This window comes from Bos javanicus, chromosome 14 (genome assembly GCF_032452875.1).
Source record: "Bos javanicus breed banteng chromosome 14, ARS-OSU_banteng_1.0, whole genome shotgun sequence".
In the NCBI taxonomy this organism is placed as follows: domain Eukaryota; kingdom Metazoa; phylum Chordata; class Mammalia; order Artiodactyla; family Bovidae; genus Bos; species Bos javanicus.
In genome coordinates, this window is record NC_083881.1 from 21774759 (window position 1) to 21790300 (window position 15542).

Here is a 15542-nt window from a genome sequence, read left to right on the forward strand (position 1 = left end):
CTCCAGTATTCTGGCCTGGAGAATTCCATGGACTACAGTTCATGGGGTTGCAAAGAGTCAGACACGACTGAGCAACTTTCACTTTCCAGTCAGTCCTGTTTGCTGGTGACCACACCCTCGGTTCTTCTAGACAGCTGGCCCCAGGCTGGTTTAACTCATTGCTCTCTTTCTCTTTCACCCCCTTGAGCCTTGTGCCCAACTTAAAGGGGGACCTGCACACTGAGTCATTCCTTACAACTTGGAAAACTCAGAGGTTCAGCACTTCAGAGACCCTCTTCCTGCACTGAGGCCAGTTGCAGGATGCATTATTTCTTATTTCTTGCCTATTTTCCAAAGTGTTACCTACACGTTTCTTGGTCCTCCTGTTAAGACTCCTCATGCAACTTCTCAAGTTTATTGTGCCTTTTGATTACTGCTGGGCCTGGAACCTGCTCAAAGGTGCATCTCAACAAAAGTCCCTGAGTGGGGTTATGTGGAGTGTGCGCTGACCAAACTTGAGGTGTAGACAGCTCCATTTCTTACTTTTAAAGGGCTTCAAGTTAAAAGAATAGACTAATTATAATGGTGACATTCTATTTCTTTAGAATTATGATCTTGTTACAAATTCATGTACCAGAGTTTATATTTTAACTTCATTTTAATTGGAAATAAACTTTAATTATTTAGAACCTTTGCTAGGAAGATCATAAAATATAAATGTAAAAAATTATTTCACATTATGATGATTATAACTGACCCATATCAGAATGTCTGGCACTCATTTAATATCTACTTATTACATGATCTCCATCCTAAAGGAGATCAGTCCTGGATGTACATTGGTAGGACTGATGTTGAAGCTGAAACTCCAATACTTTGGCCACCTGATGCGAAGAGCTGACTCATTTGAAAAGACCCTGATGCTGGGAGAGATTGGGGGCAGGAGGAGAAGGGGACGACAGAGGATGAGGTGGTTGGATGGCATCACCGACTCAATGGACATGGGTTTGGGTAGACTCCGGGAGTTGATGATGGACAGGGAGGTCTGGCGTGCTGTGGTTCATGAGGTCGCAGAGTCGGACACGACTGAGCCACTGATCTGAACTGAACTATTATGTGAAGGAGTCATTATTATGTAATACAAAAGTACATATTCTACCTAAATTAAGTGAGTGAAAAGAGTGAAAAATTAAAGTGTTAGTCATTCAGTCGTGTCTGAGTCTTTGTGACCTCAGGGACTATAGACTGAGTGCATCTACAAAAGAAAAATTCTTCAGAAAATTAAGCTTCATCAGAGAGTTGAAAATGTGATATTTTAGAGAGGCTGCCTTATTATACCTGCACCTTATTAACGGTTGTCTCTGGACTCATAAGAGAAAAGAAAACAGCTGAGCGAGGAGAGGAGAGGACATGAAGGGTCCCCTGGGTTGCTATGACATCACCCTCTTGGTTTATCACAAACTGACCTGAAGTAACCTGGATACATGATGGTTGCACGTCACTAACATACTATCAAGAGTTATTGAGTTATAAATTATTTTTTTAAATCATTTATATACTTTTTATTTTACTTTTGCTGCACTGGGTCTTCACGGCTTTGTGCGGGCTTTCTCTAGTTGCAGTGCTTGGGCTTCTCCTTGCTGCGGCTTCCCTTGTTGCGGAGCGCTGGCTCCAGGTACTCAGGCTTCAGAAGTTGTGGCACACGGGCTTAGTTGCTCCACAGCATGTGGACTCTTTCCGGACCAGGGATCGAACAGGAGTCACCTACACTGGCAGGTGGATTCTTATCCACTGAACCACCAGGGACGTCCTTGAGCGCTATTAAGAACTGAAAATTTAAGTAAAATGTTCTCTGGTAAACAAAAGTGTCTGCAGTTTGTAAAAATATTAGGCAAATCAGACAGCTTAATAGGATGTAATTTCAAGGCTTGCTTGCATGACCTTTTTTTTTTTTAATACTCAGAATTGTGTTACTTATTTATAAGGGGTCCTGGATATCTTATTTCTTTTCCTGGCCTTCTAAAGCAAAAATCAAAGAAGTGCAGTCTGGGGGAGTAATTAGGAGCAAAGGCTGGTCTGGTTCTAAACTCTCCAGCATCTGTCTACCATTTTGTGACCTTCCACCGTGTTGTCTACGCCTAGCCTTCTCACTGAGAGGATGGCAGGCAGTAACAGCACTGAGCTGAGAATTAGACGAGATGACACAGGTGAACCTGGCCCTTCACACACCTCCAGTAAACCTAAGTTTCTTACCAGAATGAGTTTTCTGCCATTGTCCTTCCAAACACTCCCACTTTCCTTCGGGCTATCATGGAAAGCGACATCCATCTTGATTTCAGTCATCAAAACTGTAAGACTGTGCTCGCTTCGGCAGCACATATACTAAAATTGGAACGATACAGAGAAGATTAGCATGGCCCCTGTGCAAGGATGACACGCAAATTCATGAAGCGTTCCATATTTTTAAAATGGGCCAAAGAACTAAATAGACATTTCTCCAAAGAAGACATACAGATGGCTAACAAACACATGAAAAGATGCTCAACATCACTCATTATCAGAGAAATGCAAATCAAAACCACTATGAGGTACCATTTCACACCAGTCAGAATGGCTGCGATCCAAAAGTCTACAAATAATAAATGCTGGAGAGGGTGTGGAGAAAAGGGAACCCTATTACACTGTTGGTGGGAATGCAAACTAGTACAGCCACTGTGGAGAACAGTGTGGAAATTCCTTAAAAAACTGGAAATAGAACTGCCTTATGACCCAGCAATCCCACTGCTGGGCATACACACTGAGGAAACCAGAAGGGAAAGAGACACGTGTACCCCAATGTTCATCGCGGCACTGTTTATAATAGCCAGGACATGGAAGCAACCTAGATGTCCATCAGCAGATGAATGGATAAGAAAGCAGTGGTACATATACACAATGGAGTATTACTCAGCCATTAAAAAGAATACATTTGAATCAGTTCTAATGAGGTGGATGAAACTGGAGCCTATTATACAGAGTGAAGTAAGCCAGAAGGAAAAACACCAATACAGTATACTAACGCATATATATGGAATTTAGAAAGATGGTAACAATAACCCTGTGTACGAGACAGCAAAAGAGACACTGATGTATAGAACAGTCTTATGGACTCTGTGGGAGAGGGAGAGGGTGGGAAGAATTGGGAGAATGGCATTGAAACATGTAAAATATCATGTAAGAAACGATTTGCCAGTCCAGGTTCGATGCACGATACTGGATGCTTGGGGCTAGTGCACTGGGACGACCCAGAGGGATGGTATGGGGAGGGAGGAGGGAGGAGGGTTCAGGATGGGGAGCACGTGTATACCTGTGGCGGATTCATTTTGATATTTGGCAAAACTAATACAATATTGTAAAGTTTAAAAATAAAATTTAAAAAAAAATGAAAAAAAATTCCTGTATAAAAACAAAACAAACAAAAAAAAAACTGTAAGACTTCTTGACCAGTTCCTTCACAAGAGCTAGTCTTGAAACAAGTAGAACTTTACAGGATTCATAGATTCAGCTTCCCTCAGGCATCTTCAGAATTCCCAGGTGGTGCTAGTGGTAAAGAACGTGTCTGCCAATGCAGGAGATATAAGAGATGCGGGTTCAATCCCTGGGTCAGGAAGATCCCCTGGAGGAGAGCATGGCAACCCACTCTGGTATTCTTGCCTGGAGAATCCCCATGGACAGAGGAGACAGTCCACGTGGTCGCAAAGAGTCGGATATGACTGAAGCGACTAAGCACGCATGCATGCAAGGCATCTACAACTTGGGTGGGAGATGTTTTCCCAAGGAAGCCTTGCAAACAGCGTTGGTTTCTCAGAGCTGCTAGTGCAGTGTGGTCTTGGGTATCACGCTGCGGGGCCCAGAGCTCTTCTGGGGGCAGCCAAGGTGTGTGTCTTTGATTCTTCAGGCCTGTGCAACACTGGGAAGGTACAGGTTATCTGGGGGAGGTGGCCCAGGAACACGGCAGCAGAACTCTTTCAAATCACAGCAAAGAGGGGAAAAGCCCATGTTGTGTAGAGATGTTAAATCCTGAATAGTAAATTACCATACACATACAGGGTTATTATGCCATCTTACATCTTTTCCAGGTCTCAGTATTATATTCTAGGTACCTTAATAAGAACCTCCAAAATTATTAATATTACCTGTGTTTCTCACATAGGGCCATAAAAGAAAGCAGATGAATGATAATAGCCTTTGGTCTTTTATTAAAGTCTTGTGACCTTTAAGTTACAGAAACGTAAGCCATACATACATTGCCTGCCAGCCAACCTGACAGTCAAGCTGTAAATATCGTTAGTTTTACAGGCAGCCTCTCAAGTTATAAGGCTGGCCAAGCGTAACCACAGAGAAACATGGATAGTGAACAACAGCCAGGACCACCTCTGCATGTGTACCATGCAGGCAGCACATAACTGGTTTCATCTGAGGTCATCCTTGCTTGCAGTTTCCTCCACCACCCTGAGCAGTTAACTGAAAATCTGAAGACAACGCTTGGATTGAAACATCTCTGAAATATTTGAAATGACAATATCACTTGAGAAGGTTCATGATGAACTCAGTAGCATCCTTCAATACAGTAATTTGAATGTATTGATTCATCTGTTAAACACTTATTGAGCACCTCCTGTGTGCCTGACAGTCAAAACACAGAGATGAAGGCTATGTTCGCCTCTTTAAGTTGGCCCTGCAGTCCCAAAGGTCACTGTGCCTGTCACAGCCCATGTGAACATCCTTACATTCAATCATCTTCCGCTGAAAAATCTGCTCCCTAAAGACTAACACGTAAAGTCAACATGCAATGAGGATGAATCTCTTGTCCTCTGTGATAGAACAGAACCAGAGTGACCAACCTGCAACCAGGTAGCTAGTTGTTCCTCCTGGAGAATTGTTCCCTGTTTGGGTCTAAGGCATTTCTCTCTGCTGTTGGCAGATGAGGCAGCAGAGAGCAAGGTCAGCCTTGGTGAAGAGAAGTGTGTGTTGGCAGAAGCCACAAATAGCATCCTTATCACCATGGATACCTTTCTCTTGTCTGTGAAAAGGTACAGGGGGTTTGGGGAGGATGCTGACTGAATCCACAGAGCGCATCAGTGTGTCCCTGGGTCCTGAGAGCCCCCTAGGCCATGGATGCCCTTGGATGAGTATTTACAGGAGAGTGTGGTGGGTGGGCAGCCTTGAATGGTGCTTCCCGCTGTCCCTGCCTCCGGGCATTCATATCCCTGTGCGATGCCCTCCCATTGAGCGTGGGCTGGACTCAAGGTCTTGCTTCCAGGAAATGAAATGTGGTCACATGCCACTGAGGTGACAAGAGCCTGTCTGGCTCCTCCTGCCCTGACCGTAAGGGTGACCTGTCATGTGATGAGGGGCGGGTCATGGCTGCAGCCCATGTGAGGGACTAACGCTTCTGGTCCCAGAAACTGACTCTTGCCCACAATCACTTTCCCTGGAGGTGGATCCTGTCCAGGAGACAGCAGCTCTGACACCTGGACTGCATCCTCAGCAGATGGTGAAGCAGGGAACCAGCTAAGTCATTACTTGGTTGTTATTTTAATTCACCAAGTTTTGGAGGGTCATTTGCTATAACAGATAGCAACACATAATTAATACAAACCCCGTTTGAGAGATCTGTCCACAGAGGTACATGGTCACCCCAAGCCTCTTTGTCACTAGTCTTCCAATCCTGTCCTTCTGTATCCCTCACTGACCATTTAGCCAATCCATTAGCTACTATAATGAACTGATGTGGGCTTCCCAGGTGGTGCTGGTAGTAAAGAACCCACCTGCCAATGCAGGAGACATAAGAGACACAGGTTCGATCCTTGAGTCAGGAAGATCCCCTGGAGTAGGGCATGGCAACCCACTGAAGTATTCATGCCTGGAGAATCCCATGGATAGAGGAACCTGGTGGGCTACAGTCCATAGGATCAGAAAGAGTCTGACGTGACTAAAGTGACTTAGCACACACACAGGAATTGATATAGGTGGATATTTCCCGTTATCCATCACACCAGAGAAGGTAGACCAGTTTTCTTTCAAACAACATGAAAGATGGCTGAGATATCAGTTAGGATGAAATTGTGCTGTAATTTCCTGAGAGACTACCATTTGATTGTCCTGTGTGTTATGGTCTCGTAACAAAGAACAAAAAAGGTCATTTCATCTTTAAGAGGATTACATCTATCAGAATCAGAACTCTTATTCTCTGCTGCTGTAAAGATGGATGTGATTTTGAGACCTTTTTCAAGTAATTTGTTTCTGAGGTATTGGGATTAACATCATCAACGGTTGATCTCTAATAGGCTACTTTCTCTGGTCCCATATTTCTGGAAGTTGGATGGGAAAGGATCCCTCAAATCTTTATTTTCTCCTTAGGGCTCTGTTCTAATCTCCAGGCTCACTTGTCTCTTGAAAACCACACCAAGAACTTCATCACACATTTAACAAATCCCAAATAGCCCCTTACCTCTGTCTCCCACATTCCACTTCCTTCATCTTCCAGGTCATTCTGGTCAAAGTTTATGTTTCTTTCTCCCTATCATTGGTCAGAGGTGCACCATCCTCCTAGTTTCCTGGAATGCTGCTGCTGCTAAGTCGCTTCAGTCGTGTCCGACTCTGTGCGACCCCATAGACAGCAGCCCACCAGGCTCCTCTGTCTCTGGGATTCTCCAGGCAAGAACACTGGAGTGGGTTGCCATTTCCTTCTCCAATGCATGAAAGTGAAAAGTGAAAGGAAGTCTCGCTCTGTCGTGTCTGACTCTTAGCGACCCCATGGACTGCAGCCTACCAGGCTCCTCCGTCCATGGGATTTTCCAGGCAAGAGTACTGGAGTGGGGTGCCATTTCCTGGAATAGAATGTCAAAATTCTTCTCTCCTCAAGGTTCACTATGCAGTTTCATGTCTCATTCTGTTGTTCACGCTCTTTGATCAGGACTGTCCGTATCATCTTATCCTCATCGTATCCTTCAGAGATCAGCTGCAACGCCACCTCCTCAGTGGAGCCTACCCTGCTTTCCCCCGACTGGGAAGAACAATTCTTCTCATGGACTCCCACCAGACTTTGCCTCAATCCTACTTCACCTTTATTATGGCACTTTATTCTTTGCTGCATTTTCTAAGGTGTGTTCTGAAGAATGCTTATCTCTGGGAAGCATCCACATAAAGAACTGTTCTCAGGTAACCAGTCTATGGGATTCTGCCTACTGCAGTATGAACTGGCATTCCCGATTAACGTTAGTATACTCAGGATTCTGAGAGGACCTGCAGTAAGAAACGTCTTCAGCCTTCACCTCCTGTTCTACCATTTTTCACTTCGGATTTACGATTACCTTGCAGAACTCTTTTGCCTTGTTGATAGCTGCTTTCTCACCATCCTGTTTCTCGGTGTTCTACACATTGTCTTATGCATTAGGATTCCCCGGTGACTGTGGTATACGTCATGCATTTTCCACACCCTGAGGCAGACAAATCTCAGATAACATTTTGGTGATATTTTCTTCCAGCCGACTCTGTGAGAACTTGACCCCGGCCATCAGGAAGTAAAGGAAATAAATTATTTAACTACCACCAGAAAGAGCTGACTGAGAAATTAGGACTGCTCAGGGCCACTATTAGTGAGAGAAGAGAGGAAGGTGAATAAACGACATAGCAAGATTTTAAATGGAACAATTATAAACTCTTGGATGAAAGAAGACATAAAATTTTTAAGATTCATGATTTGAACTAAATATTAGAGCACTTGTTCCATTGGATAAAGTGCTGATGAGTCAGCCTGGTCAGAAAAGCACCCAGCCTCTCCTGGGTGAACACGCCAGCCTGGGATAATGCGTAATCGGCCATGAGTTGGCCAGTAAGTGCCTGGTCCCCGTAGGTATCATATTTCAGACTTCAACTCTACTGCTGTGTGAGTCTCTGTGCTATTGACCTGCCTTCCAGTATAATGATGAGGAATTATCCTCTTACTAACATCTTGAACCGGTGTGGTACATCTGTTACAATCAATGAACCGGTATCCATCAATTATTTTAATCAAAGTTCATACTTTATAACAGAGTTCGTGCTTTGTCTGTTCCCCCACCCACCCTTCACAACTTGATGAACAAATTTGGCGACCACTTTGTTTTGATCAGTTTCCTTCTGTGAATCCCTCAGGAGTACAACGCGCAGAAATCAGAAAGTGCTGTCATCTGTTTAGTGTCATCAAAGCATTTCATTTTTGAAACAGTAATAACCAAGCATCTCCAAGAAGCTTTATTTCAAAAAAAACAAATGAACACAGAAAAATGTTGCAACTTATTTTATTACTAGAAATGTCTTCTGGGGAACATCTGGGTAAACAAAGCAGCATTATACATACACTTCTGCCCTCAGGCTTGAGGCTGCCAGCACCTTCATCACCCATCTCTCAGTCATAATGATGCTTATGGCACATGGGGTTCCAATATGAAGACACATTAGGAGCAATTTGTGTTTATTATTTTATCTTCATAAGTTGCAAAAGCAAACTGATACTAGAGTGCTCTCTGAGAAGAAAAGCATTTCCCTCTACTCCTTCTAGGTTCTTATGGCTGGTCCAGGAATTAAACTGTTGTGAGACGGACTGACAGGAGAAACTCAGATTTAATTATGTACACACAGGGCCCCAGTCCTGTGAGGCCCCAGGACAAGTTTGAGGGTTCCATGGCATCTGAGGGTGGGGGGCAGGTGGGGACTTCAGCAAGGGTGAGGCAGTTCACATGGAGACGGACAAGCAGGTGTTTGGTGAACAGATGTTTGTGGGGCTTGCAGGGACAATGGGACACAGAGCAGACTCTGGTCTCTAGGCCCCATCCAACTCCCCCAAACCCATGCTCTTTGTAGATCTCTGGGGATAGTGCCCTTGTGTGCCAGGACCTTCCCCCTGAGTTCTGTTGGCAGGTAAGGGGCAAGTAAAAAGAAAGACTTTCTATTGCATTAGCTAAGATTTCCAGTACAATATGAAAAAGAGTGGTGAGAAGGAACACTTTTGCTTTGCTCCAATCTAGGGGGAAAGTGTGCATTAGCTTCTCATTATTAGGTGTGATTTACCTGGAGGGTTTTTTGAGTAAATGTTCCTTCTCCAGGTGATGAAGTTCTTCACTATTCCTGCTGAGAGTTTTATCATAAATGGGGGTTGAACTTGGTCAAATGCTTTTGCCATTTCTATGGATATGATATGTGATTTCTCTTCAAATGGCTGTTGATGTGATAGATTATATGAATGGATTTTTATATGTTGTAACAAGTTTGTATATCTGGGGTAAATCCCATGTGCTCATGTTGTACAATGTTCTTGACACAATGTTGGATTAAATTTGCTAAGATTTTGTTGAGTCTTTTTCATCTGTGTTCATGAATGTGTTGTTTTCCTTCCTTGTAAGGTCTTTTCTTGGTTTTGGTATCAGGGTAATGTTTCAACAAATGCCAATGAATTGAGATCATATTGAGTTTGGTCTCTGTCCACATGCAGCTAAGCTGGACACCAGTAATTTAAAAGCTAGAAAGTCTTCAAATGCTTGCAAATGAAGCAGTTATATATGTATATATACACATACATACAGACAGATACATGCATACGTGTTAGGTAGTTGCTCAGTGGTGTGTGACTCTTTGTGACCCCGTGGACTGCCAGCCTGCCAGGCTCCTCTGTCCATGGGAATCTCCAAGCAAGAATACTGCCGTGGGTTGCCATTTCCTTCTCCAGGGGATCTTCCCTATCCAGGGATGCATATGTACATATATATATGTGTGTGTTATATGTACACTATCTGTGCTATATATTTTATATTTTTTTCTTTCACTTAACATCATGTTGTGTTTGCCACATTTTTGCTCATGGATGTAGCCTGACTCTCTTGTCATTTTTTTTCACACAAAGCATGAAACTGCAGGGAAATCAAAATTATACAGATTCTAGTAAAAAGAGGACTGAGTGGGTAAGGGAAAGCATTTGGATTTCTGCCCCTTCCAAGCTTCTTCCACTGGCTGCTTCCAGTCTCCTCCTCAGTGTCTCAGGCCCTCTCCACTACCAAGGCATCACAAAGGACCAAACATGCGTGTTACTCGGGCTCTTGCTCCTGTGAAAGGGAGATTTATCCCAGGGACGCGGCACAGACTCTCATGAGCTGTAATTTGCTGGCTTTCCCAAAGGATGGTGGAGGAAGAAAAGAGGAATTAAAAAAAAACTTTTAGAAAATGTTTATTTTTTGTGTGTGTTTCTTACATGTTTTGTTTACTGCTTTAAATGTAGCTTTCTAGAATTGTTGTGAGCATTTTCTGTAGCATTCAATATATTTTTTAATTTTACGGGGCCTCCCAGAGGACTCAGTGGTAAAGAATCCACCTGCCAATGCTGGAGACCCAGGTTCCATCCTTGGGTCGGGAAGATCCCCTGGAGGAGAAAATGGCAACCCACTCCAGTATTCTTGCCTGGAGAATCCCATGGACAGAGGAGCCTGGCAGGCTACAGTCATGGGGTCGCACTGAGCCCGCTCGATTTAGCGACTAACAACAACAAATTGGGGGTAGAGTGTTAAAAAAAAAAAACAAACTGGAATGGGAGCGTCGACTGTATTGCTCTCCTTTTAAAACAGACTCTAACTTTGCTTTTCTTTCATTTAAGTCTTAACAGAAGAGTTTTTCATTAATTCAAATCGAGTGAGGTCACACTCCTGGAAGGAAGAAAGAGATTTCTTAAGTTTCGGGTAATGCGATTCTAGGTTCGAGCCCTATTCTGCTTGCGGTTGGGCGCTAGGGGCGGCTGTCAGATCTCCAGGGCTCGCGGTCTGGGTTGCACCAGCCCACGGCTTCCAGGCGGGAGGCGGGACCCGCCAAGGCTCCGGCGGACGTCTCGCGGCTCACACCGGGAGGAGGCGAGCAGCCCGCCCGCGCCGCCGCTGCCTCTCCCGCCGGCTCGCGAAGACGCAGACCCGGTCCCCGCATCGGCCGGGTGAGCCAGCTGCTGTTGTTGGGTGCGCTGTTCCCCGGGGCGCACGGAACCTCGTGGGACCCAAGCTGGCCGCTGCAGGACTCTCTGGGCTGACTCGGACCTCCGGGGGTGGGGTGGGAGCTCAGGTCGGGGAAGTGGGTTTGTGTTTCTCCTATAAAGGTAAGGACTCTTCTCTCTAGCACTTCCTTGATGTAGCCAAAGAGCCAGAGGAAGATTTCAACAGGTGGCCGAGAGCGATCACGTGGGGCAGGTTGGGCGCCGGCCGCCCCCTCCCTTAGGAACTGCTCTTTTCCGCAGAGCTGCGCGTGGTCCACAAGCCTCAGTGGTGCCCTCCGTCCATTCCGCCTCGCAGCCCCGGAGTCCGCGGCGCTGTTGCGCGGAGAGGGCGGCAGGAACGCGCCTCCCGTAGAAGGCCGGTGACTAGCTCGGAGCGCGGGTCGGGTCCCCGGGACCGCAGACCCCCGCGGGGCAACGGCGGAGAAGACCGAGTCTCTGTCCTCGCCAGGATGCACAACGCGTCGTACTGGGGGCCGGAGCGCGCCAACACGTCGTGCCCCGCGCCCGCACCCACGCTCGGCTGCCCCAACGCGTCCGGGCCGGCGCCGCCGCTGCCGCCGCCGCTGGCCGTGGCCGTGCCCGTTGTGTACGCGGTGATCTGCGCAGTGGGACTGGCGGGCAACTCGGCGGTACTGTTCGTGCTGCTGCGGGCGCCGCGCAGGAAGACCATCACCAACCTGTTCATCCTCAACCTGGCCGTGGCCGACGAGCTTTTCACGCTCGTGCTACCTGTCAACATCGCCGACTTTCTGCTGAGGCGCTGGCCCTTCGGGGAGCTCCTATGCAAGCTCGTCGTGGCCGTCGATCAGTACAACACCTTCTCCAGCCTCTATTTCCTCACGGTCATGAGCGCCGACCGCTACCTGGTGGTGCTGGCCACTGCCGAGTCGCGCCGGGTGGCCGGCCGCACGTACGGCGCCGCGCGCGCGGTGAGCCTGGCCGTCTGGGGGGTCGCGACCCTGGTGGTGCTGCCCTTCGCGGTGTTCGCGCGGCTCGACGAGGAGCAGGGCCGGCGCCAGTGCGTGCTGGTCTTCCCGCAGCCCGAGGCCTTGTGGTGGCGCGCGAGCCGCCTGTACACGCTGGTGCTCGGCTTCGCCATCCCAGTGTCCACCATCTGCGTCCTCTACACCTCGCTGCTGTGCCGGCTGCGCGCCATACGCCTCGACAGCCACGCCAAGGCCCTGGACCGCGCCAAGAAGCGGGTGACCGTCCTGGTGGTGGCCATCCTGGCCGCGTGCCTCCTCTGCTGGACGCCCTACCACCTGAGCACCGTGGTGGCGCTCACCACCGACCTCCCGCAGACGCCGCTGGTCATCGCCGTGTCCTACTTCATCACCAGCCTGAGCTACGCCAACAGCTGCCTCAACCCTTTCCTCTACGCCTTCCTGGACGACAGCTTCCGCCGGAGCCTCCGCCAGCTGCTGGCGTGCCGCACCACCTCCTGAGCCCGATAACAAGGAGCCGGCGTTCGGGGTCGCTCAGGGTGGTTCCCGACCCGCGGCGCTCCCGAAACCCCTCTCCCAGCTTGCTAGAGATGCGGATTCTTGGGCCTGTCCCGGGACCTCCGACCTCGGAAGCTCTGCGGCTGCGCGCGCAATTTGAATTTGTCGAGGCCTCAGGGTGCTGCGGGAGCGCGCGGAGCTTGGGGACCGCTGCGGCTGACAGCGCACAGACGGCTGCCTAATGCCAAAGGGCACCGAGGCAACACCGAAGCAACCCCTGAGCTTGACACGGGAGGGGAGGAAGGGGGTCGTGATGCTGAGACCCACTTTCCGTTCCCCTCTAGCCTCCCGCCCCAGCCGAGCGCAGCCCCGATCTAGGAAGAGCCCTCGGCGCCGTCGTGGGAGAGGCCCAAGTATGCTGCGGGCGCCCTGGCGTCGGCTCCACGCTCGGCTTCTCGAATTTCCAGCAGCGACCGTCTGCGCTGCTCCAGCTGCAGAGCAGCCTGGCACCGGCCCCTGGCGTTTTTCCGCGCGCTCTCGCCGCGGGGGAAGAGGGTCCGGGTGCGCGCGGGCGCTCCCACCTCGCCAAGCTGGAGAGAGGCTGAGGCCGCCCGGGAATTTGCGAGGGACACAGAGCAGCTCGGGTGATGGGGCAGGGGATGAATGTGTGCGTCCGTGTGTGTGTGTGTGTGTGTGAATGTGTGTGTGTGCGCGCGCGCCAATCGGAAGCCGGGGCTTTGGGTGAAGGAGGATGGAAATGGGCTGTGATGTCTACACAGCAGTTATTAATATAAAAGCGGTGATAAACCCTTCGTATCCCAGCCACTTCTCTCTTAGCCTTTCCACTTTCCCACTCCTATGGTCACCGCGGAGCCCCGCGCGCCAGGCTCGGGAAAGGCCAGGAGCCGAGTCCCTGGCAGGGTTGCGGCGCCCCCTGGTGGAGCCACTGCAGGCGCCGAGCATCCCAAACAGCGCTGTGTGGACAGGTGAGCGAGCGCACATGCGAAGCCGCACTTTTCCTTGGCTCGGTTACTCGTCATCGCTTCCCTCTGCAGAGGGATTCAGTCCCCCTACGCCCCTCTGCCCCCGACGACCTCTAGTACAGCTTGGAGCAGTTCGTTGCAATTCTTTGTGTGCATATTGCTTTTCGAGGTTGAGAACTCTATAAATATGTGTGTACTAAAACGTGTACAAAAACGTGTACTAATCTCACAGGCTTTTGTGGACTTAATGAGGTCAAGAGGAGATGCACATCCACTCCAGCGTTCCCTTTCTCCTCATATGCTTCATCCTCTTCGCCTCAGAGAGAGCTGAAATGATGAGACCTTATAATAACCTCTCCTGGGTTCCTTTCCACAGGGCCCTGGGTAATGTCTGGTCCAAGCTGAGAAAGGAAACCAGACAGCACCCTATCTTTATTTTATCTTTACTTATAGGAGACAAAAGTGAATTAATAGAGAGGACTGACATTAGCTTTGCCCAGCCATCTATAGTCTTCAGACCTGAGGGCAGAGCATTAACCAGACTCCAGTCATTAATGAGTATTTTAAAAGAGTTGTTTTTTTTTTCCCCCTTTGGGATGAATTCCAAACAGGAATGAAAATTTCTAAAAATATTTGTGTTCTACTGTCAGGATTAGGTGTGATCTAACGTAGTGTTGCTGGTTTGGCAGGATTTGTTAACATAGATTAATGGACATTAACCACTTTCTCTTACCTTTAAAATACTTTTAACAAAATAAATGAAATGGAAAATCAGGAAGGGAGTTCTTCCCCCCTCCCCCCACCCCAGCCCCCAAAGGAAGACGCTAACTCCCTCCCTTGTTTTCATGAATTTTTAAGAATTTTCATGAATTTCATGAATTTTTAAGAATTGCTTCCTTGGCTCTCAAAGCTATTAGGAACAACAGGGTGATTCATAGCTATCAGTTTAGAAAATGTAAATTTAGAAACATACCTTGGGTGACAAATAATAGTATTAATAGCTTCAGAATATGGTTTTCTATTTCCAGTGCATTTTGATGGCATTTGAACAGTGCTCTGCTGGTGGGTTTCAGAGCCCTCTTCAAATTCATTTTAGTATCTTTCAAATTTCTTGGAAACATTCTATTTACTTTCTTCGTGACTCACAAAATTATTTTGTGAATCCTGAGTAGTTTTTCAACATTAAAAATGTAAATGTAGAGTAACTGCTCATCCTTTGAGGTGATGGACAAAAAGCAAAGTGGATATTCTGCCACAAACCCAGATTTGAAGCTTCGTCTGTCTTCGTAAAGTGAGTGACTGTATTTTGACATCCTCGGGATACACATCGGGGCACAGCCCAGTGACCCGCCTATCGACGGCACCCCCCGCCCCCAACACGGATCAGCCTGGCTGTCTTTGAATCTACAAGATCACTGGAAAAAATAGGACTGACATGGCTGTGTTGTCCATGCAGCCAGGCGTGGACTGGCATCCTTGTATGTGTGTGGGATTAAATGGGACCCAGTACTTGTTTCCTCCTGGCTTTCTACATCGTTGGATAAACTGTTGTATCATTGTTTCTAGGTTGTTGCCTTCATAATAGCATGTAGAACTCCAGACTGTAAGTCTCAGGCTACCTTCTTATGACTTAGGTACCAAGCAAAATAACCATGCCAGTAGCCCTAGCATAGTAGAATTTACTCACCTCATTGCATTGCAGAGGTTTTAACTCTGTGTTGAATTTTTGCAGTCTTCCTGTAAACTGTGTTGTTTGGTTCTACCACTTCTGTTATTTTAAAATGTCTACTTGGTTTTACTAGGTTTTACTTAGTACAGTTATGTAATGTATATGCTTAGGCATTCTCTAGAGAAATGCAGAAATTCTGCTTTCCATGGCAAGGAAGCTCTGGTTAAAATAAAAGCTGAAACATTCTGTGTGGAGAGTTAATATTCTATTTCTGAGAACATGGATCCATAATTCAGTCACCTTAGCATTTATGTGTCATTAATTTCAAAAACATTGCCTTCAGGGAAATTTTATCTAATGGATAAGCAATGAATAGATAGAAGAACTTGACAGGATAAGGTTAAGGGTGAAATCCCCTA

General features: G+C 47.4%; 1 protein-coding gene and 1 non-coding gene across 2 annotated transcripts; both read left to right on the forward strand.

Moving 5' to 3' along the window:
• The first annotated feature begins 2337 nt into the window (after positions 1–2337).
• Positions 2338–2444, forward strand: LOC133260841 (U6 spliceosomal RNA). The gene has a single exon (XR_009740982.1). It is a non-coding gene; the product is annotated as a U6 spliceosomal RNA (small nuclear RNA).
• Positions 2445–11096: 8652 nt separating this feature from the next.
• Positions 11097–12504, forward strand: NPBWR1 (neuropeptides B and W receptor 1). Its single transcript, XM_061438743.1, has one exon. It carries the CDS (start codon positions 11479–11481, stop codon positions 12472–12474), a length of 996 nt encoding a protein of 331 aa, XP_061294727.1. The 5' UTR covers positions 11097–11478; the 3' UTR covers positions 12475–12504.
• Positions 12505–15542: the final 3038 nt, after the last annotated feature.

Coding starts and splice junctions, on each gene's coding strand:
- NPBWR1 (XM_061438743.1), top strand. CDS start 11,479: ATGCACAACGCGTCGTACTGGGGGCCGGAGCGCGCCAACACGTCGTGC.